A 27,465-nucleotide genomic window follows, 5' to 3' on the forward strand; every position below is an offset into this window, starting at 1 on the left:
CTGAGTTTTCCAAATTTGCTGGCATATTGAGTGCAGCACTTTCACAGGATCATCTTTCAGGATTTGAAATAACTCAACTGGAATTCCATCACCTCCACTAGCTTTGTTTGTAGTGATGCTCTCTAAGGCCCACTTGACTTCACATTCCAGGATATCTGGCTGTAGGTGAGTGATCACACCATCGCGATTATCTGGGTCGTGAAGATCTTTTTTGTACAGTTCTTCTGTGTATTCTTGCCACCTCTTTTTAATATCTTCTGCTTCTGTTAGGTCTATACCATTTCTGTCCTTTATTGAGCCCATCTTTGCATGAAATGTTTCCTTGGTATCTCTTAATTTTCTTGAAGAGATCTCTAGTCTTTCCCATTCTGTTGTTTTCCCCTATTTCTTTGCATTGATCGCTAAAGAAGGCTTTCTTATCTCTTCTTGCTATTCTTTGGAACTCTGGAACCTGGAATGTCAGGTCCATGAATCAAGGCAAATTGGAAGTGGTCAAACAAGAGATGGCAAGAGTGAATGTCGACATTCTAGGAATCAGTGAACTAAAATGCACTGGAATGGGTGAATTTAACTCAGATGACCATTATATCTACTACTGCAGGCAGGAATCCCTCAGAAGAAATGGAGTGGCCATCATGGTCAACAAAAGAGTTCAAAAGGCAGTAGTACTTGGATGCAATCTCAAAAACGACAGAATGATCTCTGTTCGTTTCCAAGGCAAACCATTCAATATCACAGTAATCCAAGTCTATGCCCCAACCAGTAATGGTGAAGAAACTGAAGTTGAACGGTTCTATGAAGACCTACAAGACCTTTTAGAACTAACACCCAAAAAAGATGTCCTTTTCATTATAGGGGACTGGAATGCAAAAAAAGGAAATCAAGAAACACCTGGAGTAACAGGCAAATCTGGCCTTGGAATACGGAATGAAGCAGGGCAAAGACTAATAGAGTTTTGCCAAGAAAATGCACTGGTCATAACAAACACCCTCTTCCAACAACACAAGAGAAGACTCTACACATGGACATCACCAGATGGTCAACACCGAAATTAGATGGATTATATTCTTTGCAGCCAAAGATGAAGAAGCTCTATACAGTCAGCAAAAACAAGACCAGGAGCTGACTGTGCCTCAGATCATGAACTCCTTATTGCCAAATTCAGACTGAAATTGAAGAAAGTAGGGAAAACCACTAGACCATTCAGGTATGACCTAAATCAAATCCCTTATGATTATACAGTGGAAGTGAGAAATAGATTTAAGGGCCTAGATCTGATAGATAGAGTGCCTGATGAACTATGAAATGAGGTTCGTGACACTGTACAGGAAACAGGGATCAACACCATCCCCATGGAAAAGAAATGCAAAAAAGCAAAATGGCTGTCTGGAGAGGCCTTAGGAATAGCGTTTTGGTTACCAAGAGCCTTGTCTGATCTGGTCGCTAGGAACTGGGGCCCACTGGGGATGGGGGAGGGGAGTCCCACCCCAACCCGCCCCCGACTCCGCCCAGCCCGAGGGGATCAGGTCCGGAGGCCAGACTCTGCGGGGACCCACCCTTCTGTTTAAAGACCAACTCTGGGCTCAGGGCCCTAACCTACTCAGCCACACAGATATTAACATAAAAAAAGGTGCTTTAGAGCCCCTGGCTAGACGGATTCCAATTCCCCAGCAGCAGTGAAACTGCAGTTTCAGCAGAGCCCCTGCTCTAGCGTTTCGTTTTCTTCTTTAAAAAGGAAACAAGGCGCAGGGAGCACGCCGAAGGCCGCAGCGGTCAGCTCCGTGGGGGCCGCTGTCCGGGGCTCTTCTCCCCACATTTCTGCGTTTTCCAAAGTTTGTATGGGCACAGGTTGCGTATGTAACACCAAAAGGTTTGAAATAATAAAGGCTGCATAGATGTGTGATGTCAAGCTAATGTGTACTTTTTTTTTTTTTTGGCTTTCTTTTAAAAACAGACTTTTCCAGAAAAGAAATGATGCTGAAGAATTTTGACTTTTAAGAAAATCAGATAATGCAGGCTGAGAAAGCAAACTCTCCAATAAGCTTGAGAATTCAAGACCTTCAACTCCTCTGCTCTTGCGAGGATTAACTACTGCGTTCATTAGTCATGGAGCCCTCTGGAAAAAAGCCTCTGGACAGACAAGTTCTCCAAAGAGAGAGACCCTCACTGGTGCCTTTAAAAAAGTGACCGGCTTTACCAATTTTTACGCATTAAAAAAAAAATAGTTATCATGTTAAAAACACATCAGATTTCCTTGGCTGCTTAAATGGCAGCGGAAAAAAAAAAAAATGAAATTACACTTCTGAAAATGATAAAAGGTGAAGGCTGAGACACTGATGACCAGAAGGAGCTGCGGGGCTTCCCGGTGGCTCAGCTGGTAAAGAATCTGCCTGCAATGCAGGAGACCTGGGTTCGATCCCTAGGTCGGGAAGATCCCCTGGAGAAGGGAAAGGCTGCCCACTCCAGGATTCCGGCCTGGAGAATTCCATGGATTGTATAGTCCATGGGGTTGCAAAGAGTTGGACGCGACTGAGCGACTTTCACTTCACTTCACAAGGAGCTGTAACAGAGAGACTGGTGGATCTGCCCAGAAAAGGAAGACACACCTGTGAGTACTGAGTCCCCAGGGCTCCGGCTCAGTCCCTACAGGTCAGTGGCCCGTCGCAAGGGAGAAACCTGTTGTTGCCCTTTGGTTGCTCGGTTGTGTCCCCATGGACTGAGGTCCACCAGGCTCCTAGAAATTTGAAGAACTAACTGCCCCCAAATATGGGCCGAGTGTCTCATGGGACCCCTGTACTTGTGGATGGTGTCCGGGGACACAGGGCAGCTCGGAAGACGCCCGCAGGGGAGGCGGACGCCGGGGACAGGGCCCGCTGGCTCAGCCTGCCGCTGGGCGGGCAGGGTGGCCGCCTGTCTGGCCAGGACTATTCCAAGCGTGGTTCCGAGTCCCGAGGCCCTCCCCACCCTGCTCTCCTCCGGGGTGCACTGCGGGTCAGTGCGCTGTGGGGGAAAGGCCCAGGTAACCCTGACCAACCGCCGCATGAACACTTCCATGCACGGACCTCACCCCCAAGACCTTCCAGGTTAGTGGGGCAGCAACACATACGTGTCACCCGGGAAACGCACAGGTGTAAACTCCAGGAAGACCCGGGGAACGCAGAGCACGCAGTGCTGGCCCACCTGGCCCCGCGGCAGTGCCACTGGGCGACCGCGGGCGCACCAGGCAGGGGACCAGCGGGAGGGGTGGGCGTGCGGCCAGCGCGCGAGTGAAGTGGGCGGGGCCGTGGAGCCGCCGTCGGTCGGGATGAGTCCCACTGTGGGAAGATGAGAGACTCTGCAGACGGAGGGGGTGCGGGCTGCAGACAGCGCAGGTGTGCTGACGTCCCGAGCTGACTGACGCTCAGAGGTGCTCAGGGTGGCCAGCCCGGGGTCACCTGGACTCGTCACCCTTGGAGAGCGTGGCAGAGGGCTCAGCAGCTGACGTGGGAGACGAGCGGCAGGATCGGATGGGAAATCGAAGGTCTCGGGCCCGAGAGGCTGCTGGGGTGTGGGCAAGGGACGCAGGGTGACCTTCCAGATTCCATCCACAGCCAGCACGGAGAAGCCCGCTGGGGCCCCCTGGATCCAGCCGTGAGCTCAGGGATGGAGGCTGAGGGTGAGCCCGGGGCCCCGGATGGGATGAGGGGTGGGCAGGGATGCTGGGGTGAGGCCTGGGAGTGCGCGGGTGCAGGGGTCTGAGCACTGGAGCAGGCGGGACAGGGGGAGGAAGGCGGGACCAGAGCCTGCGGGGCTGGGAAGGGCAGCGGTCAGGCCTCAGGGCTGTGAAGACACGGTCGGCCGTGCGTCTGACCATCTCGCCCATGAAGCACTCCTCTTGCAGCCGTGGAAGCACACCGACGGTAAGACCCCACTCGTGTAAATCAGCCCCCTGCCACCACAGACACACACACAACTGCACAACCACCACTCGGAGACGGCTCTGGGTCGGGGAGGTATGACAAAGGACTAGAATCAAACTCCTAAGGGTCTCGGGAACTCAGGGGATCCCAAAGTCACCTGCGACCTGTCGTTTCTTTTGAAGAAACAGAAAATGACCGGACATGACGGAGGACATGTTACACTGTCCTCTGCACTTTCCTGTATTTCTTAAAACGCCTTCCATAACGTGCGAGTTACTTCATCAGTTCCTGGCCTCCGCCTCCAAGGCACAGCTTTTCCTTTGCAAAGTGCCCTGCGCCCCCGTTTGTGGTGCACGAACGCCGTGGTGATGGTCGGGCACACAGGAGGCTGGTGTGAGATTAGAGCCCCCCTGCCCACCTCTCGGGGTCCTGCCCGGGGTGAGCCAGTCGCTGCCCCTGCCGGGGGGCCCGGCCAAGCCGACTCCCATCACTGAGAGTGAATTAAAACACTGCTATAGAAGGGGTAAATGTGGCTGGATTAGAAATTACTGTTTTATTCCAGTACTGAATCTCAGAGATTACTAATCACAAGAAGAACACCAGTAACTATTTGGTGGAGGAGCCCGACAGCACAAAATCCTCCTAGTGGCCACACGATCCAGTCGAGAAGGCCCATGTGTGTGCGACACCCAGAAAGGGCATGCGGCCCGGCCCAGCGTTCCAGCCAGAGACGCTTCCCCAGAACCCAATCAGGACGTCGTCAGATTGGACAGACCGGCTGAAAATCGAGTCCCTCTGACTCAGTGACTCCTGTTTTCTCTTAAGAGCGTCAAGGTCACTGGAGACGGGGCCCTGGGCGCAGCCTCCAGCCTGGACCCAGCCCGGCTGGTGACGGAACCAAGAAGAGGGCCGCCAGAAAACAGGTTCTGTGACGCTGCCTGGACTCAGGGCCAGACCTGGTGATGGACACACTCTTACTCTGGGGAAATACACACTCCAGAGTGAAGGGAAAGGGCCCCCTTTTCCTACCTGTGAGCTCTGACCTTTAGAAAACAATCAGGGAGAAAAGTCCCCATCACATTAGCCAGCCCCGAGAGAAGTCTATAAACGCCCGGGATTAAATGTGACAAGGGGCATGGGGCTCCTAGTGAAGAGGACCAGCAGATGCCGCCTGTGATGCCAGCGACCATGCAGTCTGGATCCCGTAGCCCCGGCAGGTGCTACGTGCCGAAACACGGCGTGGCCGAGCGCCAGGAAAACCTGACCAACAGGAGCCTGGGGAAGCAGCCCAGGCCCAAGCCCATCCAAGGGCCCCGCACGACTCCCCGCAGGCCGGGTGCAGACTGAGCTGATGAGGGGGTCAGGATGAGCGGACGCGACACGGGACGGCACCCGCCTGGGTCCTGGCCTGGCCACTCAAAGAGTTTTCTAACCACTGGTCAGAAACAACTGTTTTGGACTTCCTGTAAGATGTTGGAACGGACCCTGTCCAGCCACCCGCAGGCCACACAAGATCAGGCACACAGATCCGCTCCACAGATGCGGAGTGTCCCAGGGGCCACGCGTGTGAGTGCCACCCTCAAGGAAACTCCAAATCCCTGAGAGGGACACATGGACCACAGGGACAAGGGCCATCGTCCACTCGGCACGTGACTGGCCCAGGAAGTCCTGCCAGGTCAACACACGAGCCCCTCACAGGCACACAGACCAGGGCAACCCGGTCCAAGCAGGTGTCCACTCCAACTCTGGACAGGTACTCACCTGCTCAGCAAGGAGGGAAAAGTCTGCAAGGACAGAAACCCAAACACGAGCCTTAGGGAGCTGGACTCGCAGGGGATCTGTCCATAATCAACGCATCCAGGGCTACCAAGGGCCAGGGAGAGGGTTTTCACTGTTAACTTCCTGCAAAGCTGCAAATTTGCCTTCGTCTTCAACACCCACAGGAGTCGTGTCTCGGATCCCCTGACTTTCTTCCTCTGACTTCAAGTACTGAGGCAACGAAGGGAAACACAGAAGCCGTCCATCTGGACTTAGCTTCGGTCCAGGGCGGCAGACACTGAATGGGGCCCTCCTCTGCGGAAGGACCACTTGCCCCGCACGCAACCTGACCCCACGGCCTGGATCAGGCTTTCCCACCCTCACACCTCGAGGTACACGGCAGAAGCAAGACGCATGCTTCGGAGGCCAGTGGAGTAAACTGAGGTGGCAGCCGTGCCCTGGGGCCTGGGCATCCACAGACCCGTCACCTCCCCAAGGTTGCCTGGGGACAGCCCCACACATGGGCAGGACGGATGTGAGAGCTGGACCACAAAGAAGGCTGAGTGCCAGAGAACTGATGCTTTTGAGCTGTGGTGCTGGAGAAGACTCTTGAGAGTCCCTTGGACTGCAAGGAGATTCAACCAGTCCATCCTAAAGGAGATCAGTCCTGAATACTCATTGGAAGGACTAATGCTGAAGCTGAAACTCCAATACTTTGGTCACCTGATGTGAAAAGCCGACTTATTGGCAAAAGCCCTGATGCTGAGAAAGATTAAAGGTGGGAGAAGGGGATGACAGAGGATGAGATGGTTGGATAGAATCACCAACTCAATGGACATGAGTTTTGAGCAAGCTCTGGGAGATAGTGAAGGACAGGAAGCCTGGTGTACTGCAGTCCATGGGGTCAGAGGGAGTTGGACACAACTTATTGACTGATTGACAACAAAAACTGAAAAGCAAAATAAAAATTAAAATTCAGGGGCTTTCCTGGCAGTTCAGTGGCTGGGGCCCCCTGAGTCCACTACAGGGGCCCTGGGTTCCACTCCTGGTTGGGAAACTAAGATCCCACACACCACACCACACAGCCAAAAAAAATTCAGCTCTCTGGTTACATGAACCACATTTCAAGTGTCAACAGCCATGCGGGGCCTGGGCAGTCCTGCTGGGCACTTCTTTTGCTGCAGGGTTTTCCAGAAGCCGGGAAGATCCCCGCCCGGCCACCCAGGGAGGGGCCTGGAACCTGCTCACAGCGCCACGCCAGGGAAAGACTGAACTGCTGAGAAACCCTGACGGTCGGCTGAGCCGCCCTGCGGGCCGGGCGCTGCAGGCAGCAGGCGCCCCTGGTACACAGGGGGTCCAGCCCAGCCGGGCACTCTGAGCAAAGGTGTTTTCCTCCGGCCACAATGAGTCACTGTTCCCAGCGTGGGGCACGTAACTGCCGAGCAGACCAGACATTTACGTCCCCGTGGCGGGGGCGGGGTGGGGTGGGTGGGCATAAACTTCCACCAGGCCGTTGTCCTCTTCACGTGAGCCCTGGGCGCCAGCCGGTCTGCTGCCGGCTGCTCCGTCATCAGAAGCATCAGGCTTCATTCTGACAGCCTTTCCACGTGGGCTCGGGAGCGGCACTGAGTTTACAGGCTACCTTTCACTGACGAACGCTCCAGCGAGGCTTCCTGGTAACACACGGGAGGCTCCTCAACCTCCGCTGTAAACTGCATCCAAACCAGACACGGGGGCGGGCGCGGGATTTCCGGGCAGGCTCTCCAGGACCCACGCCCGGCTCCCTGCAGCCACCCCCCAACCCAGCACTGCAGGTCCCCAGCCGATGGCACGCTCGCCTCATCAGGTCAGCACCTAGACTGGCCCTTCACCTAGAGCATCTGTGACTCAGAGAAAGGCGATGATGGGGGTGTGTGTGTGTGTGTGTGTGGGCGGTCCCAGCGCATCTGACCTCACAGCCGCTCATCCAGAAACACAGTAAGACCCTCGGGCTTTTTTGACACAAACCACGACAGGCAAAGTCTTTCTAGGATGGGACAGAAGACGGGCCTGATGCTGTGTGTGATGCTGAGCTACTAGGGGGGAGGGAAGACACAGACAGACAGAAAGACATCCACTTAGAGGAGATGGGAGCGGGAGGAAGGGAAGGAAGGTTTATGTTCACCAAAAGGGGCCCAGTCTTGTTTTATAATTGTGCTTAGAAAGGGTTCACGAAAAATCCCAAACAAGGAATAATGCCATAAAACCCTATGTTGTCCCTGACGTCCTAGAGGGCTGAGTCACTCCATGACCGCTGGCCTCGCTCCCCCATTTCCTGGTGGGTCCACGGCCGCAGCTGGAGGCAAAGGGAGGGGAGCCCCCAGGGACCCCACGGCACCCCTCCAGGGGCAGGGAAGGAGCAGAAGTCACTGGTGGGCTGGAGAGCTCCACCTGAACTAATCAAGAACTGACTGCACATACCAAAACACTAAAATTTAAGCCAAATCATGCCACAGGATGCTAAGAAAGGCTGACAACAAAACTGACTTATTTCTACAAAATGTGCTCTCACTCAACTTTTAGAGCAAAATTAAACATCAGAAAGACTGATCCTTTCAAAGATTTCTATTTTCAAAGACGTGAGTTATTGGGTTCGAGTGGATCAAAAGTAACTAACAATAGAACAAAAATAAAACATTTGTATAATAAGATATGTTGACATTACATCTGCATAATTCAATTGGTATTTTCCTCAATGACCAAAGCATGAGGCTACAAAATCACCCATGGGGAAAAAGATCTTTTCAAAACACAAGAGAGGGCAACGGGTTTTAATGTTCAGTTTTAAAGTCCAGGGATGAGGTTGCAGATGGCATCCTGCAGTCAACTTTCAAGAAACTACTGCTGTCCAGCCTGGAGAGGCATGGGAGAACTCCCACAACTTGCAGAAAGACTAGAAAACTCTCCTCCCTTTTCCCAGGAAACTTAGCTGAAACAACGTATCACAACACGCTAAGCAGAGGCCGGCCAGGGAGAGTCAGATCTTGCATCAATCAGGGCAGACTTAAAGGATGTTTACCAAGAAATGAACACCCATTCCAGTTTCTTTTGTTTGGGAAAACGGAGCTATTTTCTCATAGAAAGTTATTTTTGAAATAGGCCTCTTATGCTATTTTTAAATAGATTAATAAATACATAAACCTTCTTTTCTCAGGGCAATTTCCAATCTGGCAACTGTAACAGACACACCCCATGTAAACAAGAGCTCTCTGGGCTCCCCGGTAAACTAATAGTTAAACACGTCCCCGGTGACTAAGGACGAGAGTTCCTTCCTAACGGAGTCACCGCCAACAAATACCCACACCTGAGCTGACTCTTAGGGGAGAGGAGCCTCAGGAACTGACGCAGAGCCCTCAGGGCTAAGCAAAGCGAGCCCCCCACGGGCTCACCCTGCACCCAGGCAGAGCCCGCCAGGCCCCAGGGCGCAGCCGTGGGCCGGTGGCCACTGAGCCAGCGCGAGGCTGGGTGCACTCGGCCACGCTGCAGAGCCGCCCTCTCCGGGGCTGTGAAACGCGTGCACACAGGCAGGCGACATTTCTCTTTCTTTTTAGATCTACCAGCAACATTTTTTACCAGAAAACTAGAAACTCGTGAGAAGCCACAGAAGCCACGAGAATGAACTAGAAAATCTCGTAACAAGTCACAAATGCGAGGGCCTATTTTCCAGGAAATCAAAGTAAACGCATTTTATATAACCCTCTCATTTTAATATGAAATGCTTTAAATGCAGGGTAATTACGGAAATGAGGCACTGCTGTAATTCGAGTTGTCATTAACTTAGCAAGTTTATCCCCTGACATTCGCAAGATGCAGAAACAGCACAGGGTAAATTACCGTATCTACACATCAAATGCTTTCCTTTCACGCCAGCACGTAATTGTGAACAGAGCCATGTCTTTTTCAAAAGTACTATGAACACCACTAAAACTCTGCTCAATGCTCTTTTAGCACCTATCAATTCCATTCCTTCATCAACGATGAAGACTTTCACAGGTTTATTATAAATTCAACACATACTACATAATAAAAACCATCCTTACCAGAGACTGATTTTTTTAAGCACTATAGAAACTTTTTTACACAGATGAGTCCAAAACAGCCAATGTGAATTCAATACTGGAACATAGATTCAATGCACGAACTCTCACTTTGCTATTAATAAACGCCTACAAACCTTTTTAAAGTAAGTTTTTAACAAGACACATTCTTTGAACTGGCATATGTGATAACACAGTAACTGCCAACCGATGGCTCAACAGGTACGGAGTCCACCTGCAAAGCAGAAGATGCAGGAGATGTGGGCTTGATCCCTGGGTCGGGAAGATGCCCTGGAGGAGGGCACAGCAACCTGCTCCAGTATTCCTGCCTGGAGAATCCGATGGACAGAGGAGCCGGGTGGGCATGGTCCATGGGGTCACAGAGTCGGACATGACTGATGTGACTGAGCACACAGTAAAAAACACACAACAAAGCTTCTACTTAGAGAAAATGCCACATTTCGTATTTCAACTGCACCATCCAGATCCGACTAGCTGGACTCCAAAGCTCCGTTTCTTCCACGGCACGCCCCTCCAACCTCCCCTGAGTTTCATTCCACGTGGGCACCGTGCCCGGAGCTTCCAGACACGCCACCTGGCCTGCTCCATCACCAGATGAGAGCACGCTTCCTTCAGGAGGCCTTTCGGCTGCATCTCTTCCTCTCCAGCCCCCCGGCCCCCCGCACCCAGTCCTCAGGGGTCAGGCCTGATGACCGTGTCCACGGGGCTCTATGGGCCCCTGGCTCCACACACGGCCGCATGCGGCCCTGCTCCCTGCCCACCGCTCTCCTCTCCACACGGAAACACAGCCAGCACCACCAAGTCTCACCTCTTCACCCCTGGGACCTGACGCCCTCCCTGCCCCAAAGGCGCCCCCAGCTCTGCACGCAGGCCTGCTCCCAACCCGCTGCCCAGGATGGAGGGACCGCGTCTGGGGGGCCCCTGCGGCTCTCGGCGGGCTGAGGGTGGGGGTGGGGACAGGGAGGAGGGTAGGGAGGACAGGAGCCAGCTGCTCTCCCTGGGGATGCTGGGCCCTGAGGCCTTCTACCCACACCTGCAGTCCTCACCAAGTCTAGGGCATTTTCCCATTAATTTCAATATATTTCAACCTGGTGACTACCGTAAGATGGTTAGTAATGAATTCAATATTCTTCCAGTGACCAGCTGGAACAGCAACAAGCATGTCCTGTATGGGTCCACAGTGCGCAAGCTCAGTCGTGTCCGACCCTTTGTGACCCCATGGACGGCAGCCTGCCAGGCTCCTCTCTTCATGCGATTTTCCAGGCGAGGGTACTGGAGCAGGTTGCTGTTTCCTTCTCCAGGGGACCTTTCCGACCCTGGGACCGAACCTGCGTCTCTTGTGTCTCCTGCGTTGGCAGGTGGGTTCTTTACCACAGGCGCCAGCAGGGAAGCCTGTATGTTTTCATAGCGCCTGAACAATTATTTATGTAGTTAAATGCTTTGGTGGTTACAATTAATTTTTATCACGGGATGCCTGCAGAGGCCATGATCCGTAACATCTCTGTTCACGACACGCCTTTCGGAGGGCGGACTGCATCAGCATGGCCCGGAACACGTGCTGGCGGCCACCGTCAACGACGGGAGGACTGGGGACAACAGGTCGAGGGGCACGGACAGTGCCCATCAGAAGCCCGCCACGGGGACAGGCACGTGCCCGCCCGGCCTCTGCCCGCGGGGCAGGCTTGGCAAAAAAGAAAAAAAAAAAAAAAGGCATCGGACCTGAGTCTGACCAAAGCTCCAGGTCCGAAAACTGATTTACAGAACGCCAAGGGAGAGGACGCAGTAGACACCACGGGAATGCAATCTGGGAAGAGAGACCGTGGGAAAGTGTACGGGACCAATGACCCTGTTTCTTCATCAGGGACAAAAAAAGGGAGAGAGAGAGGGGAGGGGGGATGAGACGGAGCCTGAAGTTTGAAAGAGATGTGAGAGACACGCCAGCCAATCACAGCGTCTGGACCTGATTTGGTTCCTGATTCGAAGGAACTCATTGTGAGAAAAGCAAGAGAAGGGAAGGGAAATCCAAACACTCATTGGAAGTTTGATGATAGTAAGAGATGGTTATTAATTTTTTACGTGTGATAATGACACTGTGGTTAGGTTTTTTGAAAAAGGAATCTTTATCTTTTGTTGAAATATTTACAGACGGAGTGTTGGGACAGTTGCGACCCGTGGGGGGCGGGGGGGATGCAGATAAAACGAGCTTGGCCATAGGGCGGCAGCCGTGGGAGCTGGGCGACGGCACCGGGAACCACCGTCTCTATGCTTGAAACTTTCTGTAATGAAAAGTCTTCAAAAGAAGAAAAAAAAGAGCTATGCTCACCACAGAAAACTTGGGACGCACAGAAAAGTGAAAAGAATCCATCAGCGTCACTGCCCGCGGAACCACCACAAGCAAAGTCTCGCTTTTACTGTAAAAACTCACGTCCACATGTTCACATGCTTATTTTATGACACTTTTGGGAAAGACAGTTGGAAAGGGGAGACGAGAGAGCAAGCCCGAGGCCGTGCGGGGTCCCCCTCCTTTAGTTCACAGGTTCCATCTGATGCAAACTCCAGATCTGCTGGCCTGACGACCTCCAGCCACACACAGGAACCACGCCCGCCCGCAGGGCCCAGGAGAGGCCCGGCGACCACCTGCCTCAGAAACCCGGAGCCTCGGGACGCTCTTCCGCCCGGGGGAGCTGCAGGCTCGGTCACTGATTCCTCATCAACAAACACGCCTGTAAACACCGCGCTTTTTACACACCGAGTGCCGGCGGGCCTGTCTCCATGTGAAGCTGACGGGCGCCGCGCCCAGGCCTGGGGACCTGGGGGCCTGGGAGATCTGCAGGGGAGGGGCCGCGGCGGGACTGACAGCATCGCCCCCCCAGTTCCCACGGTCACCCAGCGGGGTCGGCCCCCAGGGGTGTCACAAGCAGGTTTTTTTTCCTGCCAGTAATTTCAAGTGTTTCTTTTTAGTTTTGGAAAAACCTACTCGTAGCCACAAAGGTGGGTATATTCTGGGTTTCCTCGCCACCTCCTGCATCCCTGAGTCGGGGGAGGGAGAGAAGGGACGGTCCGGGGAGCTGTGTGGGGTGGCATATGTGTGCGGGGCGGGGGGGTGGTGGTGGTGTGCAGGGATGCATGTGTGTGTGTGTGTGTGTGGGGCGCATGTGTATGCCGGGCTGCATGTGTGTGTGCGGGGGGGCATGTGTGTGCCGGGGTGCGTGTGTGTGCGGGCGGTGGTGCGTGTGTGTGTGGGGGGGCGCGTGTGTGTGTGGGAGGGGGTGCATGTGTGTGTGTGGGGGTGCGTGTGTGTGCGCAGGGGTGCATGTGTGTGCAGGGGTGCGTGTGTGCGGGGCGGGGGTGGTGGTGTGTAGGGGTGCTTGTGTGTGTGGGGGGGGGCGCGTGTGTGTGCAGGACGGGGTGCGTGTGTGTGCGGGGTGGCACACAGGGGCGCCCAGCAGGACGACCCACACAAAGAGCCCCAGGTCTCAGGCAGCACCCACCACAAGCAGGCGATGCAGCGCCCACTAGGGTAGGCACTCCCTCAAAGTACGACGGAGAAACATCACAGCTTCAGCTTCGCGCGCTCGTGGCGACACCGGCCACTGAGGCCTGAGAGGAAACGGACTTCGCTGCTGCTGTTCTTTGAAAGTCAGCAGCAAACTTCCGATCCCGAGGTGACACCCAGTGCGCACATCCAGCTTCCTTCCTCTGAGCTCAGTAATGCTGCCTGATCGCTTCTCCACGTGCTGAGCCAAAGCCCCTGGCCCCGACTCGAAAGAGCAGCTCTCAACAGCCCCTCTATCCCATGGATGTGACCACCTAGGCTGAGCTTCCTCAAATAAAAACAACATCCAACCAGGCAGGCTGCCGGCACGTCTGTCCACAGGCCTGGACGGTCTGAGAAACAACTGCCCTCTCCCAGGAAGGCCGACTCGGACGTCCACGCGGGGTCTCTCCGCCAGCACGCCCGTCCTGCTCTGTGGATTCTCCATCGCCCTGGCGCGTGAATCTGAACACAGCCCGACGAGCGCCGTGGGCAGGGCCCCGGACGGAGAGGGGCAGCCGTGCGGGCTGCTGGCTCCAAGGGCCAGGGAGGCAGCGTGATCACCAGTCACGTTTCACAAACAATGGGCCGGGGACTCGCCTATTCAGCACGTGAACCGAGGACTCCTCCGGCTGAAATTTCTTCCCCTTGACTTAGAGAAAATACTGGTGCATTCACGATTTGGTGAGCCTTGCCTCGCCAGGGCTGCACCCACTCAGCGGCTGGGCAGGGAGCTCTGAAAACAAGACTGCTGGGCGGACGCCCTTCCAGAACCTGAATTTATACAAAGAAGCCCTAGCAGACTGGGCCTCCGAGGGCTACAGGGCAGGGAGGGGAAAGGCTGCTTGCCTGTCACTTTCTCACCAGGGGAGGGGCTGGCCCCAGCACGCATTTAATGGCCTGGATGCGGAGTGTGTAGGTTGTGTAAAAGACACAACAGAGAGACAGCAACCACTGGGTAAGACAACTCTGTTATTCATCAAGTCCTGGCTTTACAGAAACACATACCTTTCATGTTTGGAAAACAAAGTTTGTCTACGCCTTCACCTTCCACCCCCCACACTCCCCAGGCCCTAAACACCAGTAAGTCCTTGCTGATGCTGAAAAATTATTCAGTACAATACTTAACAACCAAACGTGCTGAGATCTTAGAAAGGGGAGAAGGTTACAGAAACAGGCTTTGGGCCCTGGGACTCACCCCACCAAAAAATCCTGTGGACCCAGAGTGCTTATAAAAGCGAGAGTAATTAGTCAGAAACAACTCTGGAACACAGGTCCACTGCAGAAGCAGAACACTGGTGAGGAGTGGGAAGCAACTGTTACAGAGAAAAAGAAAGTGCCCAGCGCGGCATGACTACCTGCACAGTGACCTGACCACAGACGGGAGAAAGCAAGGACCTCCAGGGTAGGGCGGCAGGCAGGCCGGGAACCGGAAGGGCCAGGGAACACGAGGGTGTTGCTGAAGTCCCACGGGGCATCGGCCGCCTGTCCCCCAAACGTGGGGGGTCCCCCTCTCCCTGCCTCCTCGCTGGGACGTACCCTCCTGCCCAGGAACCCCGACTGTGCCCCGGATGCCCGAGTCATGGGGACCCCTGGCCTGCGTCCTCAGATACACCGAGGAGAGAACACTTCCTGTCCCCACCCCAGCCCACTCTCCTCTTGTCCCCTCCGGGCCCCTACTGAAGGGGCCTGACCTTCCGGGGTCCCCCCCCCCCACCCTGGGGACCCCGCAGACTGCCTGGCACAACCCTTCCAGCCAGTCCATTTGAGGGTCACCGCAGTCCAGACAAGGGGCGGGGATAGAGGATCCCTGGTGTCCAGGTCGTGGGGGAGGGCAAGGGCGACCCTCGACGCCCTGGGCGCCGGCAGGGCAGGGGTCAAGAGTGACCCCGTGTCCAGATCGGGAGGAGACGGGGAGACCCCACGCTCTGCTGGGAGGAGGGGCAAGGGCGACCCTGAGGCCCAGCCCGGGATGGGGGGTGGGGGCTGCCCCCCGGCCCAAGGTAGGCTGGGATCAGGAGGTGACTCCTGTCCAACGCGGGCAGGGATGGGGCGCGGGGGGCGGCGACCCCAAGCCCAGGGGCAAGGGCGACCGTCAGGGGTCGAAGGGCCGTCCTCGGGGCGGGGGCCGCGGCACTCACTGCTTGGGCAGCTGCAGGGCTGGCGCGCCGCGCCGCTGGAAGGCCCCGTCCACGAAGACGCCGTTCTTGCCGAGGCAGCGCAGGTAGAAGTGCGGCTCCTGGAAGCTGAGCTGCAGGTGGCGCCGCGAGATGAAGCTGGACAGGCCCATGCTCAGGTCCACCGAGCCCTGCGACGAGTTGCGGCCGATGGTGACGCTGGGCTGCCGCATGAGGAACTCGAACTCGCGGCCCTCCAGGCGCGCCAGCGCGGGCCCGGGGCTCCGGCGCACCGAGGCGGCGGCCGCGGCCACCAGGGCCTCGCCCGCCGCGCCCCCCGCGATCGCGCCCGGCGGCGGCGGTGGGGGTGGCGGGGGCTGGGCGGGCGGCGGCGGTGACGGGGCGGCGGCGGGCGGGAAGGCGGCGGCGCACAGCACCGGGCTGCAGGGCGCCGAGCGCAGCGCCAGCAGGGCGCGGGCCCCGCCGTCCTCGCCGACCTCGGCCATGTTCGCGCAGCTCCGGGCGGCCTCCGGCGGCGGCGCGGCGCGCGGGGCGGGGCTCCGGGCGCGGCGGCCGCGGGATCCCGGCCCGGAGCGCTCGGAGCGGAGCCGGCGGGCGCGCCGCGCGCGGGGCCGCCAGGGGTACGTGTCCGCGCGCCGCGCCTAGCCCGCTGCGCCCGCCCCGGGGTGGGCCCTGGCCGCCGCTGCCGCCGCCGCCGCGCCCGGCCGTGGGAAGCCGCCTCCTCCGGCCCCGGGACGCGGGAGGGGAACCCCCGCCCCCCCCCTCCCCACCCCGAAGAAGCCGCACTGGAAAGTTTCGATCCTGGGTCACTCGCTGCAGAAAGGGACCACTGACGTCAGCAGCCTCCTGGGCTCTAGAGGCTCCACCCGACACCCCAAAGTGCGATCCTACTTAAGCACCAAGACTGAGGGGTCTCGCGCTGTAACTGGAGTTTGCTTGAAGGTGCTGGCGACCCCTGATGCCCTGTGTTCCAATTCGGAGTCATCCATTTACTCAACAAGTAGCTACACGAGTGACGCAGGCCAGGCGCCTAGGTCCTTACATCCCTTACAGTCTAATGCGGGGCGGGGGTGGGGCAGGGAGACAGATGCCTGCAGGGGGGTCTTCTGTGAAAAGGCAGATCTGGCTACTTCAGGCATCCTTCAGAAGCGCTTCATGCCCCTTCCTGAATCAGCCAGGGCCCTCCAGTGTTGGCACACTGTCGTCATTTAATAATTATTGAGGTGGGGAGAAAACAGACCCTCCCTAGTAGAGCTTACAGTGCAGTGGGAGATGCAGGAAGAAATCAAGTAACATTCTAACAAATACAAAATTACAGCTGTCTCAAGTCTGAGGCCTTGTTGCAAGGTGACATATATAGGGAGATCAGCCCAGCCCCCTCCCCTCCCCCCTCCCCAGGATAGGACTCTTGTCTGCTTAGCCACTGTCTAGTCTGGGGCTGCAGGAGATTTTAACCCAACCATCATGTGATTGAAAACACAGGAACAAACAGAATCAGTGCTTGCGGTTCGGGGCAAGTAAGACGCTTTTACAAGAAGCTGCAACAAGAGATGGTACTTGTCCGTGGAACCAGGACAAGGTCATGGGATCCGGGACCCTTCCCTGAGCCACGATGTGCTGAAATCCAAGGCTGTAGGGGGGTGGGGTGAGAGCTGGGGATGGCATTCCAGCCAAGGGACAGCGTGAGCTAAGGAAAGGGGGCAAGGTGCTTTCTAGGGACTCACAGGTAGCTGGGAAAGGGAAGAGCCCAGATCAGCAGTCATGTAACTTGAGTCTGATCCCAGAGCAGTGGGAACCACTGAAGGGTGGTGAGAAGAAGAGCAACACGCGGACCACAAATTCGAAATAGGATCACTGGCTGTCCTGCGAAGCCTGAGTCGCAGAGGGGCCAGCGTGACTGGAAGGCCGGTTAGGAAACCAGGAGGCCAGGCGAGAGGCTGCATCCGGGAGGTGGAGAGACACTGAGGGTGTCGAGTGGCGTTTATCTCAGACAGAAACGCTTCCAGGCACGCTGGCCGTGGGAATGGAAACCGGTGCGGCCCCTCTGGGAGACAGTGGGGCGGAAGACACACGCTCGTCTGACTCAGCAGGTCCACTTCAGGTCTGTGCCCACAAGCACTGAAAGCAGGGTCCTGAGACGGGATTTATGCTCTCACGTTCACAGCAGCATTATTCGGAGTGCCCTGAGAAGCCAGAGGCCCGCCAACCTGTCCAATGGGACATTTTTCAGCCTTAAAAACAAAAGGAAGTTCTGACACCCGTGACAACGGATGCACCCTGGAGACAAAGACACCAAGGGAAATGGCACGGTCACAGAGAGACAAGCGCTGCCCGAGTCCACCGGGTGAGGTCCCTGGCAGAGTCAAGTTCACAGAGACAGACGGGGGACGGGCGGGCACGTCGCCGGGGGGACAGGGAGTGAATGGGGAGTTAGTGTTCAGTGGGGACAGAGCTTCAGTTCTTCAAGATGAAAAAGCTCTGGAGGTGGTGGCTGCACAACGCTGTGAATGGACTCTACCGAACTTCACACCTAAAATTGTTAGGGGACTTCCCTGGTGGCCCAGTGGCTAATTCGGGATTTGGGGGGGGTGCATGGTGGCGCTGGGTTTGACCTCTGGTCAGGGAACTCGATCTCACGGGCCGCCACAAAGACCCTTCTTACCACAACTAAGGCCTGGCACAGCCAAATAAAATATTTTAAAAAATAGTTAAGATGGTAAATTTTCTGTATTTTACCACTTTTCAAGAAAAAGTTGTATATACAACCTCCCGAGTTCTTTCCTCTGGCTCATCTGGGGCGACGTCCCACTTTTTAAGGACAAGTCTGTGATACACGAGGGACACGGGCTTTCAGGCCCCTCAGGCCCAATCACATTAAATGTGAAGACTTCCGCGCAGACGGACGCCCTAGACAATTCTTTTCCTGAAGAGCAGCAACCTGTCTGTGATAATGGCAGGAGCGTACAGGCTGACTCATGATGACCTTGCAGTCCCAGACTCCCGTTTAACCTTGCAATTCTTTTCTCCTTAAACGGGGAGCCTTCAGATACACTGACAGCCTTGACATAGAGAGGGGCCAGAACAGGGGCAATAAAAAGGCATTAAAGATCCAGAATTGGAGAAAGGGAACTCTTCTCACACTCCCTCTGGGTCTACGGGGCCTGCGAAAGTTGCTTCATGACGCCTTCACTCGAAAAAGGAAAAGGAAAAGGCTTGCAAGGGAGAACGTGGACAGCCACTGAGCCCGCGACACCCAGGCTCTCAGTGCAAGCCATGGGTGCAAGGCCCTGGGCCTGGTCACAGGAACCAAACAGGACAGAATTAACGCCGAGACACTAAACCATTGACAAGAAACATACACTGTTTTGGGGGTGACGGTGAAGGCCCAGTTAAAAAGAGGCAACGGAGTGTCCGCAGAAACAACCCATTAAAATGAAAACCATGGACTTCCCTGCTGGTCCAATGGTTAAGAATCCTCCTATCAACCCAGGGGGACATGAGTTCAGTCCCTGCTCTGGGAAGATTCCACATGCTGTGAGCCTGCGAGCCACAAGAGGAGCCTCCGCAGAGAGAAGCCCGTGAATTGCACCTAGGGAGTAGCCCCCGCTTCTGCAACTAGAGAGAGCCTGCACGCAACACTGAAGACTCAGTGCAGCCAAAGATAATAAATAAAAAGTAAATCTAAAAACATGTGAACAGATCTTTCACTAAAGATACAAGTGTGACAAGCCCAGAAAAGGATGCTCAGCACCATTCATTGTTAGGGAGCAGATTAAAACCACACTGGTTAAAAAACCACACTGGGTTTAATCTCATCCGTTTTAAGTTCACCTATTAAATATTAAAATGGATGAGAACTTCTAGCATTCTTCCACAGGGCTTGGAGAATTCAAGATATACTGCCACTGTGGAAAAGTCTGGCACTTATCTAGTTTGACTGATTTACCAAATGGCCTGCAATCCCATGACTAGATATTTATCCAAGTGAAGTGAAAACTTGGGTGGGCACAAAAATTGTTCATGATGGTCTACAGTGGCTTTATTCCTGACACCCCAAACCTCAACAACCCAACAACCCCAATGCACCCCACCTGGGGAAGGGGTAACGAACATATGATGGAACACAGTGGATGCAGTGCTAGGAAAGGAGCAGGGTTTGCATAACAGGACACCTCGGAGGACCCCGAGCGCAGAGCGTATGCTTTCACTGGAGGACGTTCTGGGAACAAAAGCAAAACTGTGGAGACAGAAACAGATGAACGGTTCCAGGGGCTGGAGGTCTGGGGAGAGGCTGACCACAAAACGACATGTGGGAATCTCGGGCGGGGAGCGGTGCTGATTGTGGTGGCGATTATGTGACTCCACGTGCTTGTCAAAAGCAGAACGGTGCACGAAAATATAGAGTGAATCTTACTCTATAGGTACATCTACCTTAATTAAAAAATGCAAATATTGGGACTTCCCTGGTGGTCCAGTGGTTAAGAATCTGCTTTACACTGCGGGGGACTTGAGTTTGATCCTTGGTCAGGGAATGAAGATGCCGCAAGCCACAGAGCAACTACGTCATCGGGCTGCAACTCGAGAGCTGGAACGCTGCAGTGGAAAATTCCGAGTGACGCAGCGAAGGTCTTGCGTGCTGCAACCAAGAGCCGGCATAGCCAAATAAATAAATAGTGAAAAAATATGTATCCAGGGACCACCCTGGTGCTCTAGGGAGTGACAGTCGCTCAGTTGTGTCCGACTCTTTGCGACCCCATGGACCATACAGTCCATGGACTTCTCTGGGCCAGAATACCGGAGTGGGGCCTTTCCCTTCTCCAGGGGATCTTCCCAACCCAGGGATCCAACCCAGGTCTCTCGCACTGCAGGTGGATTCTTTACCAGCTGAGCCACAAGACTGGAGTGGGTAGCCTGTCCCTTCTCTGGGGATCTTCCTGACCCGAGAATGGAACAGGGGCCTCCTGCATTGCAGGCAGATTCTTCACCAGCTGAGCTAGTCTAGTGGTAAAAAATCTTGCCTTGCAATGCAGGGGGCATGGGTTCAATCCCCAGCCAGGGAACAAAGATCCCATATGTTACGGAGCAGCTAAACTTGCTCTCCACAACTAGAGAGTCCTCACGTTCCAAGGTAAGATCCTGAGTAACTCTCATCTAAGGCCTGATGCAGCCAAATAAAAAAATATTTTAAAATATATACACACATACACACACACACATCTAAAGAGACGGTATCATTATGGACCCAAAACAAGGGTCTGTTAAGGGCAATGCTGTCCAATTCAGAAGCCACCACTCACATCTGGCCATCTACATTTATCTCCTAATGAAGATGAAATGGAATGAAGCCCTTCGCTGTGACAGGTGGCGTGAGCCATATTTAAGTGCTCGCTCTGGAGACCCACGTAGCTAACGGCTTCTGTGTGATCCATGCAGATGCACAAAGTAAGTCCTGGACCTTGCTGCTCTGGGGGTGGGGCTGCCGCTGGACTGCCTCTGCCCTCTCCTCCCTTCGTCCTCTGGAGTCAGGCAATCACAGCAACGCTGCGCACACAGAGCAGCTGGACAATGAGACCCCACCCCCACCCCTACCCCGGGGAGCACCGATGGGCTCACCCTCTTGCTAAAGGGACTCAAGGACTGCTGTTCCAGGGGGGCTAAGGGCAAGGCAGCGGCAGGGAGGCCCCATCAGAAGACAGGGTCCCCCTCAGTCCTGGCTGAGTCTCCAGGCGGGTGAGTGGGGCTTAGGTGCCTCGGAGTCTGATAGCGTCCAGTCCACACTCACAGCCTCTGGGGCCTGGGGCTCGCTGCGGCATCTGCTGAATGGCCGGGGAAGCCAGACCACGCTCTGTGCTCTCCGCGCCCCTTCCTCTTCCTGTCTGCTCAGTGCCACTTCCTTCTCGGACCCTCCCCGCATCCCCCGTGCTGCTTCCTGTCTGTTCACCGAGTCCCTAGGGTGGTGGTGAACATCCCACGGTGATGGGCCTCTGACCACCACCGAGAGAGGGACTGCAGCTTTGTATCACGCCAAAGGACAGAGGCAGCCAGGACAATCCTCCACGAAACACTTCCTCACCCGCTTGAGGCCCCCAAACCAGAGAGAGGGCCTCTGTGTCCTCAGCTCACTTACAGCAGCCTGGCTTGATTTTCTTTTACAGCCTCCTCTGGCCACCCTGTAGTTTAGAACCTGTCCATCCACGTTTCTGGAGCGCCAATTCAGGAAAAGATAGGTCCGACTTCGACCCTGGAGGAAAGCTGTCCAAACAAAGCTGGGGTGAAAACTACTCTCGACAGAGCACATGGGTGTTGGCACTCGGGGAAAAAAAACTCATCCACTGCTGTGTAATATCGAACGGCTCCAAAACGTAGTGGCTAAAACCGTCAACATGTACCACCTCACCGTGTCCATGGGGCAGGAATTTAGGGGTGACCCAGCGGGGTGCTTTCGGCTTAGGGTCCCTCGTGAGACGTAGTGGGGCTGTGTTTTCTGGAAGCTCACTGGAGCCTGGAGGATTTGCCACGTTGAGACAAGGTGGCATGGGACTTCGCTGGTGGTGCAGTGGCTACGACTCCGAGCTCCCAATGCAGGGGGCCCCGGCTCCGTTCCTGGTCAGGGAACTAGATCCCACGTGTCGCAAGTAAAGACCCCACATGCTGCTGTAACTAAGCCTTCGTGCAGCCAAATTGAAGAGTGGAAGCGAAAGTCGCGCAGTCCTGTCCAACTCCGTGTGACCGCGTGGACGAAACAGCCCATGGAATTCTCCATACCAGAATACTGGAGTGCGTAGCCATTCCCTCCTCCAGGGGATCTTCCCAACCCAGGGATCAAACCCAGCTCTCCTGCATTGCAGGCGGATTTTTTACCAGCTGAGCCACAAGAGAAGCCCCCCCCAAAAAAAAGATAAATAAACTTAAAAATTTTTTTTTAATTTCTTAATTTAAAATTTAATTAAAATTAATTTTAACTTTTAATTTCTTAATTTTTATAATATCTTTATTATAAAAATAGATATTAAAAAAAATTAAGACAAAGCAGCATGACGGTGCCAGGGGAAGGAGGAACCAGCCCCACTATTAGCCAGCTCTGTGCCCCCAGATAAGTTATTTGGCCTCTGGACCTCAGTTTCCTCTGCTGTGAAATGGGCTGAGGGCTACTGGGGGGACCCCGAGAGAGTCACTCCTGTGACCTCAAGAAATGCAGAGTGTTTTGTAAGAACAGATTTGGAAGTCGGGAAAGCAAGGCTCTTAGCCCAAGGGCCAGCTCCGCAGAAGCCCCCAGAACCTGCTCAGCTGGCAGGCCTTGCAGAGAACAGGAAGAACACAATTCCTATTCTCCTGGGAATGAAGGAAGCTCGGGGTCTTTACTGTGAAAAGCCGGCAGAGCTTCGGTGGTAAAACTCCTGGTTGTGTCGGGGACCCCAGGACAGGCCCCCAGGAGCGTGCGGCCTGCCGGCCGCTGGGCGGCTGCCTTTCCTGTTCTCTGGCCTCTGCTCTACTGCGCTGTGATCTGCACCTTCATCCGTCCGTCCCTCCAACCTGGGATGGCGGTTTGCCTGTGGCCTCACTTCTCTGATGTCTCTAAGGAGAGTTCATTCTTCAGCTCGTCGAGCGTTTTTCTTCCGTGGTCAGGAGTAACGTGTCACTTTGTTGCTGCTGCTGTTCAGTTGTTCAGTCACGTCTGATTCTTTGCGACCCCGTGGACTGCAGCAGCCAGGCCTGCCTGTCATCACCAACTTCTGGAACTTGCTCAAACTCATGTCCACTGAGTCGCTGATGCCATCCAACCACCTCATCCTCTGTCGTCCCCTTCTCCTCCTGCCTTCAATCTTTGTCAGCAGCAGGGTCTGTTCCAGTGAGTCAGTTCTTCGCATCAAGTGGCTAAAGTATTGGAGCTTCAGCTTCAGCATCAGTCCTTCCAATAAATATTCAGGACTGATTTCCTTTAGGATTGGCCAGGGGACTCTCAAGAGTCTTCTCCAGCACCACAATTTGAAAGCATCAATTCTTTGACGCTAAGCGTTCTTCACGGTTCAACTCTCACATCCATACATGGCTGCTGCTGGAAAAACAGTAGCTTTGACTATTCAGTCCAATGTGTCATAGACCAGCGTAAGCTCCATGCATGCAGGACTGGACACGGGAGTCATTCCAAGTGGTCACCAAGCAGCTCTGTCTCTCCCTCTCTGTGAGGGTTTTCGTGGTGTCTCCACCAGGAACGGCTGAATTCGCTCAAGAGCTCAGGGGCCTGCTCTTCTGGAGAGACGTCCGCTGGGCCCTGCGAGCCCCCTCTGTACTTGGTGGACAGGTCACATCAGATCTTTAAAGCTGCCGCCTACAGTCGGCCCTCCGAGCGCCCAGTCGGTGGTATCATCCTGGTGGAATGTCCCCACCTCAGACAGAACCCGCCTGGGACTGCTGAGCCGCGGGGGCTGAGCCCTCGGTGGAGCCTCTGGTACCATCGTGAGGATAGAGCTGGTCGTTTTAAGGATGCTCGACCCAGAACATACGCAGAAACCCCCAATGGATGATGTAGAGCCCCTTTATAATTTATAGCTTTTGAGCACCGAAAACATGACTCAGCCAAAGTGGGACATGCTGTCTGTGTAAAACACACTACACCTGATTTCAAAGGCCTAGTTTTTTTTTTTTTCTTTAAGCAAAGTGTTACTATTTTGTATATCTATATTAGGGCTTTTCTTTTGGCTCAGTGGTAAAGATTCTGCCAGCCAAGCAGGAGACGCAGGTTCAATCCCTGGGTCGGGAAGATCCCCTGGAGAAGGAAATGGCAACCCATTCTGGTATTCTTGCCTGGGAAATCTCATGGAGAGAAGAGCCTGGCAGGAGGCTACAGTCCATGGGGTTGCAAAGAGTCAGACTTTGTGACTGAGCACATACACAAAACTATACTGATTATAGAAAAAAAAAAAGAACCAAAATGGTATTATTAGTATTTCACATACTTATATTGGCTATACTTTGAGATGGTAATATGTTGGATACATTGGGCTAAATAAAATGCACTACCCAAATTAATTTCACTTATTTCTTTTTGCCATTTTAATGCAATTACTGCTGCTGCTGCTGCTAAGTCACGTCAGTCGTGTCCGACTCTGTGAGACCCCATAGGCGGCGGCCCACCAGGCTCCTCCGTCCCTGGGATTCTCCAGGCAAGAACGCTGGAGTGGGTTGCCATTTCCTTCTACAATGCATGAAAGTGAAAGTGAAGTCGCTCAGTGGCGTCCGACTCTTAGCGGCCCCAAATGCAATTACTAGAAAGTTAAAAATTTTAATTTTTAAAATTCACATTTGTGGCTTTTATTATATTCCTATGAGATGGGGCTGTTAGAGACCAGTGTAACCTTTTTTGTCCCAATAGATGCTTCTGTCTTAATTATGACAATTCTCTGGGTTTGTGGCTCAGCTGGTAAAGAATCCGCCTGTAACACAGGAGACCTGGGTTCGATCCCTGGGTTGGGAAGATCCCCTGGAGAAGGGAAAGGCTGCCCACTTCAGTATTCTGGCCTGGAGAAGTCCATGGACTGTTTAGTCCATGCGGTCACAAAGAGTCGGACACGACTGAGCGACTTTCATTTCACTTCACTTCTGGGTTTGTGTGTTAGTGGAGCAGGGGCGTGTTGCTATCAACCTGGTGTCTCTGTATCAAGTACATTCCCTCCTCTTTGTTTCTCAGACCACTGTATGGGAGTTTTCACGTTCAAAGGGTCAGCTGAGGGGTACAGAGAGGTTGAAAAGGGCACACCAATGATCTGGTGAGCTTGCTGTTTTCTTCGTTCGGCGCTTTGGTTTTCAGCCATGGAAACCGACTCTGGCCAACTTCAACAAAAAGGGTACGTACTGGCACGGTGCTAGGGTGATCACAGAACTGCAGAGAGCCGAGATCTGGGTTTCAGAAAGGGCTGGAGGCAGAGGGGCCCTGGGGAGTTAGCTGCAAAAACTCCCAGGCTGTCTCCCAGGATTGCCCGCACTGGGATTAACCGGCTCCAAACTTTCCCGGTTCTTGCATCATTCCGAAGGAGGCTGGAACCCCCAGGAGAAAGCCGCTGAAGGGGCTTAGCGCAGGGTCTGTGCCCAGGCCTGGGCCCAAGGCGGGCAGGCGCCAGGCGGGCCGCGCCTGGAAGGCAGGCACGCAGCCCACCCTGCAGGGCTGGCCCGTCCGGGGAGCGGGTCTGGTTCCTGTTAGTGCAGGGGGCGGGGCCGCCGGGCAGACAAACAATAGCTGGTCCACCTCCTCATTCCAAGCGGATGTCGTCAGGGGCTCGCCGGCTAGGCCTGTTCTCAAGGACTCTTAAGCCCCTCTTTTAAAACTTTCACTTATCAGAACGTTGAACACACAGACAAAAGAGGACAGAATAATAAAGCAAACCTCCATGTGCCCCAAACCCAGCTCCAGCCCGATCTGTGTGCACTCAGCCTCGTTTCATCCACTTCATCCACAAGCTGCCCAAATCTTCTACTATTTTGAAGCCACTCTTAGGCATTATATCATTTCCTATAATTCAGTGTGTATCCCCAGAAGATAAGAGTTGGTTTCAAAAATATCACTACAGGACTTCCCTGGTGGTCCAGTGGCTAAGACTCCACGCTCTCAACACAGGGGGCCCTGGTCAGGGAACCAGAGGCCACGTGCTGTAACTAAGCGTTTGAACACCACAATTAAAGGATCCCGCAGGCGGCAATGAAGGGCGAAGATCTTGAGGGCCACGACTAAGACCCAGCGTAGCCAATAAATAAACAAAAACAAAATAAACAACACAAATGTAGACAAAAGATTAAGAAATTACCACAACACTGTCACCCCCAAAAGAAGCCTAATCCTGGCTTAACAGCATATGATTCCCGGCCAGGGTTCTCGCCTTTTTTTACTTTCATTTTTAAATAAACTTATGGAAGGACAATTTACTTCAACTAAGGAGTAATTTATCGTTGTTGCTGTTTTAGTTGCTAAGTCGTGTCAGACTCTTTTGAGACCCCATGGACTGTAGCCCACCAGGCTCCTCTGTCCATGGAACTGATTTTCCAGGCAAGAATACCGCAGTGGGTTGCCATTTCCTCCTCCAGGGGATCTTCCTGAACTAGGGATCGAACCCGAGTCTCTTCCGTCTCCTGCATTGTCAGGTGGATCCTTTACCACTACTGAGCCACCTGGGAAGCCCACTGAATGAATATACCACTGTGAAAAATAATCAGTCCCCATGTGACAGACACACGGGTTGTCTCCAGGTTGGGTTTTATGAATATTTCTATCGTAAACATTCATGCACAACTTGTTGGCATGTGCTTGCATTTCTCTCCTAGGGATGGAACTGCTGGGTCACACACTGAATGTATATTTAGAGAAATTAACAGACCGTTTTCCCAAGTGACTGCCGAACTGGATGTTCCCAGCAACGAGTACTCTCGCCTGGAAAATCCCATGGGCGGAGGAGCCTGGTAGGCTGCAGTCCATGGTGTCGCGAAGAGTCGGACACGACTGAGTGACTTCCCTTTTACTTTTCACTTCCATGCATTGGAGAAGGAAATGGCAACCCACTCCAGTGTTCTTGCCTGGAGAATCCCAGGGACGGGGGAGCCTGGTGGGCTGCCGTCTATGGGGTCGCACAGAGTCGGACACAACTGAAGCGACTTGGCAGCAGCAGCAGCAGCAGCAGCGAGTGAGGAATCTCTTAATCTCTTTTACTCTATGTGTCCCCTCCACCTCCTTTTCTCCCCTTTGCAATTTATTTTTAAAAACTGGATCATTTGTTCATTAAAGTTTCCCAGACTCTGTTTCCCACTTTTACTGACTGTATCTCATGGAGTCTACATTCATCTGAACTAAAAAAAAAAAAATAAGTGGAGAAACTGGAAAACAGGGAAACAGTGATGGAAACAAACAAGATTAAGCCGCAGATACAGTCAGCACACAAAGTAGAAACCTTAAAGTCTAAGACAGTCGGTAAAGATAAATGCTGGTTTTAATTCTGAGCTTCCGAACAGCCCCAGCAAAGAAGGAAACAGGTTCGGTTACAAGAGTCACTGTT

The 27,465-nt window shown here is 54.0% G+C and overlaps 1 protein-coding gene across 2 annotated transcripts in view; it reads right to left on the reverse strand.

The window, feature by feature from the left end:
- Positions 1-15,914, reverse strand: part of FOXK1 (forkhead box K1) — a 58,493-nt gene extending 42,579 nt beyond the window's left edge. For both annotated transcript variants that reach the window (XM_055561291.1, XM_055561290.1), the window contains exon 1: positions 15,431-15,914. In XM_055561291.1, the coding sequence (XP_055417266.1) occupies positions 15,431-15,912 (482 nt within the window). In that variant the 5' untranslated portion in view covers positions 15,913-15,914. The remainder of the gene's footprint in view (positions 1-15,430) is intronic.
- Positions 15,915-27,465: the final 11,551 nt, after the last annotated feature.

The sequence above is a fragment of the Bubalus kerabau genome, chromosome 23 (assembly GCF_029407905.1).
Source record: "Bubalus kerabau isolate K-KA32 ecotype Philippines breed swamp buffalo chromosome 23, PCC_UOA_SB_1v2, whole genome shotgun sequence".
Taxonomy (NCBI): Eukaryota; Metazoa; Chordata; class Mammalia; order Artiodactyla; family Bovidae; genus Bubalus; species Bubalus kerabau.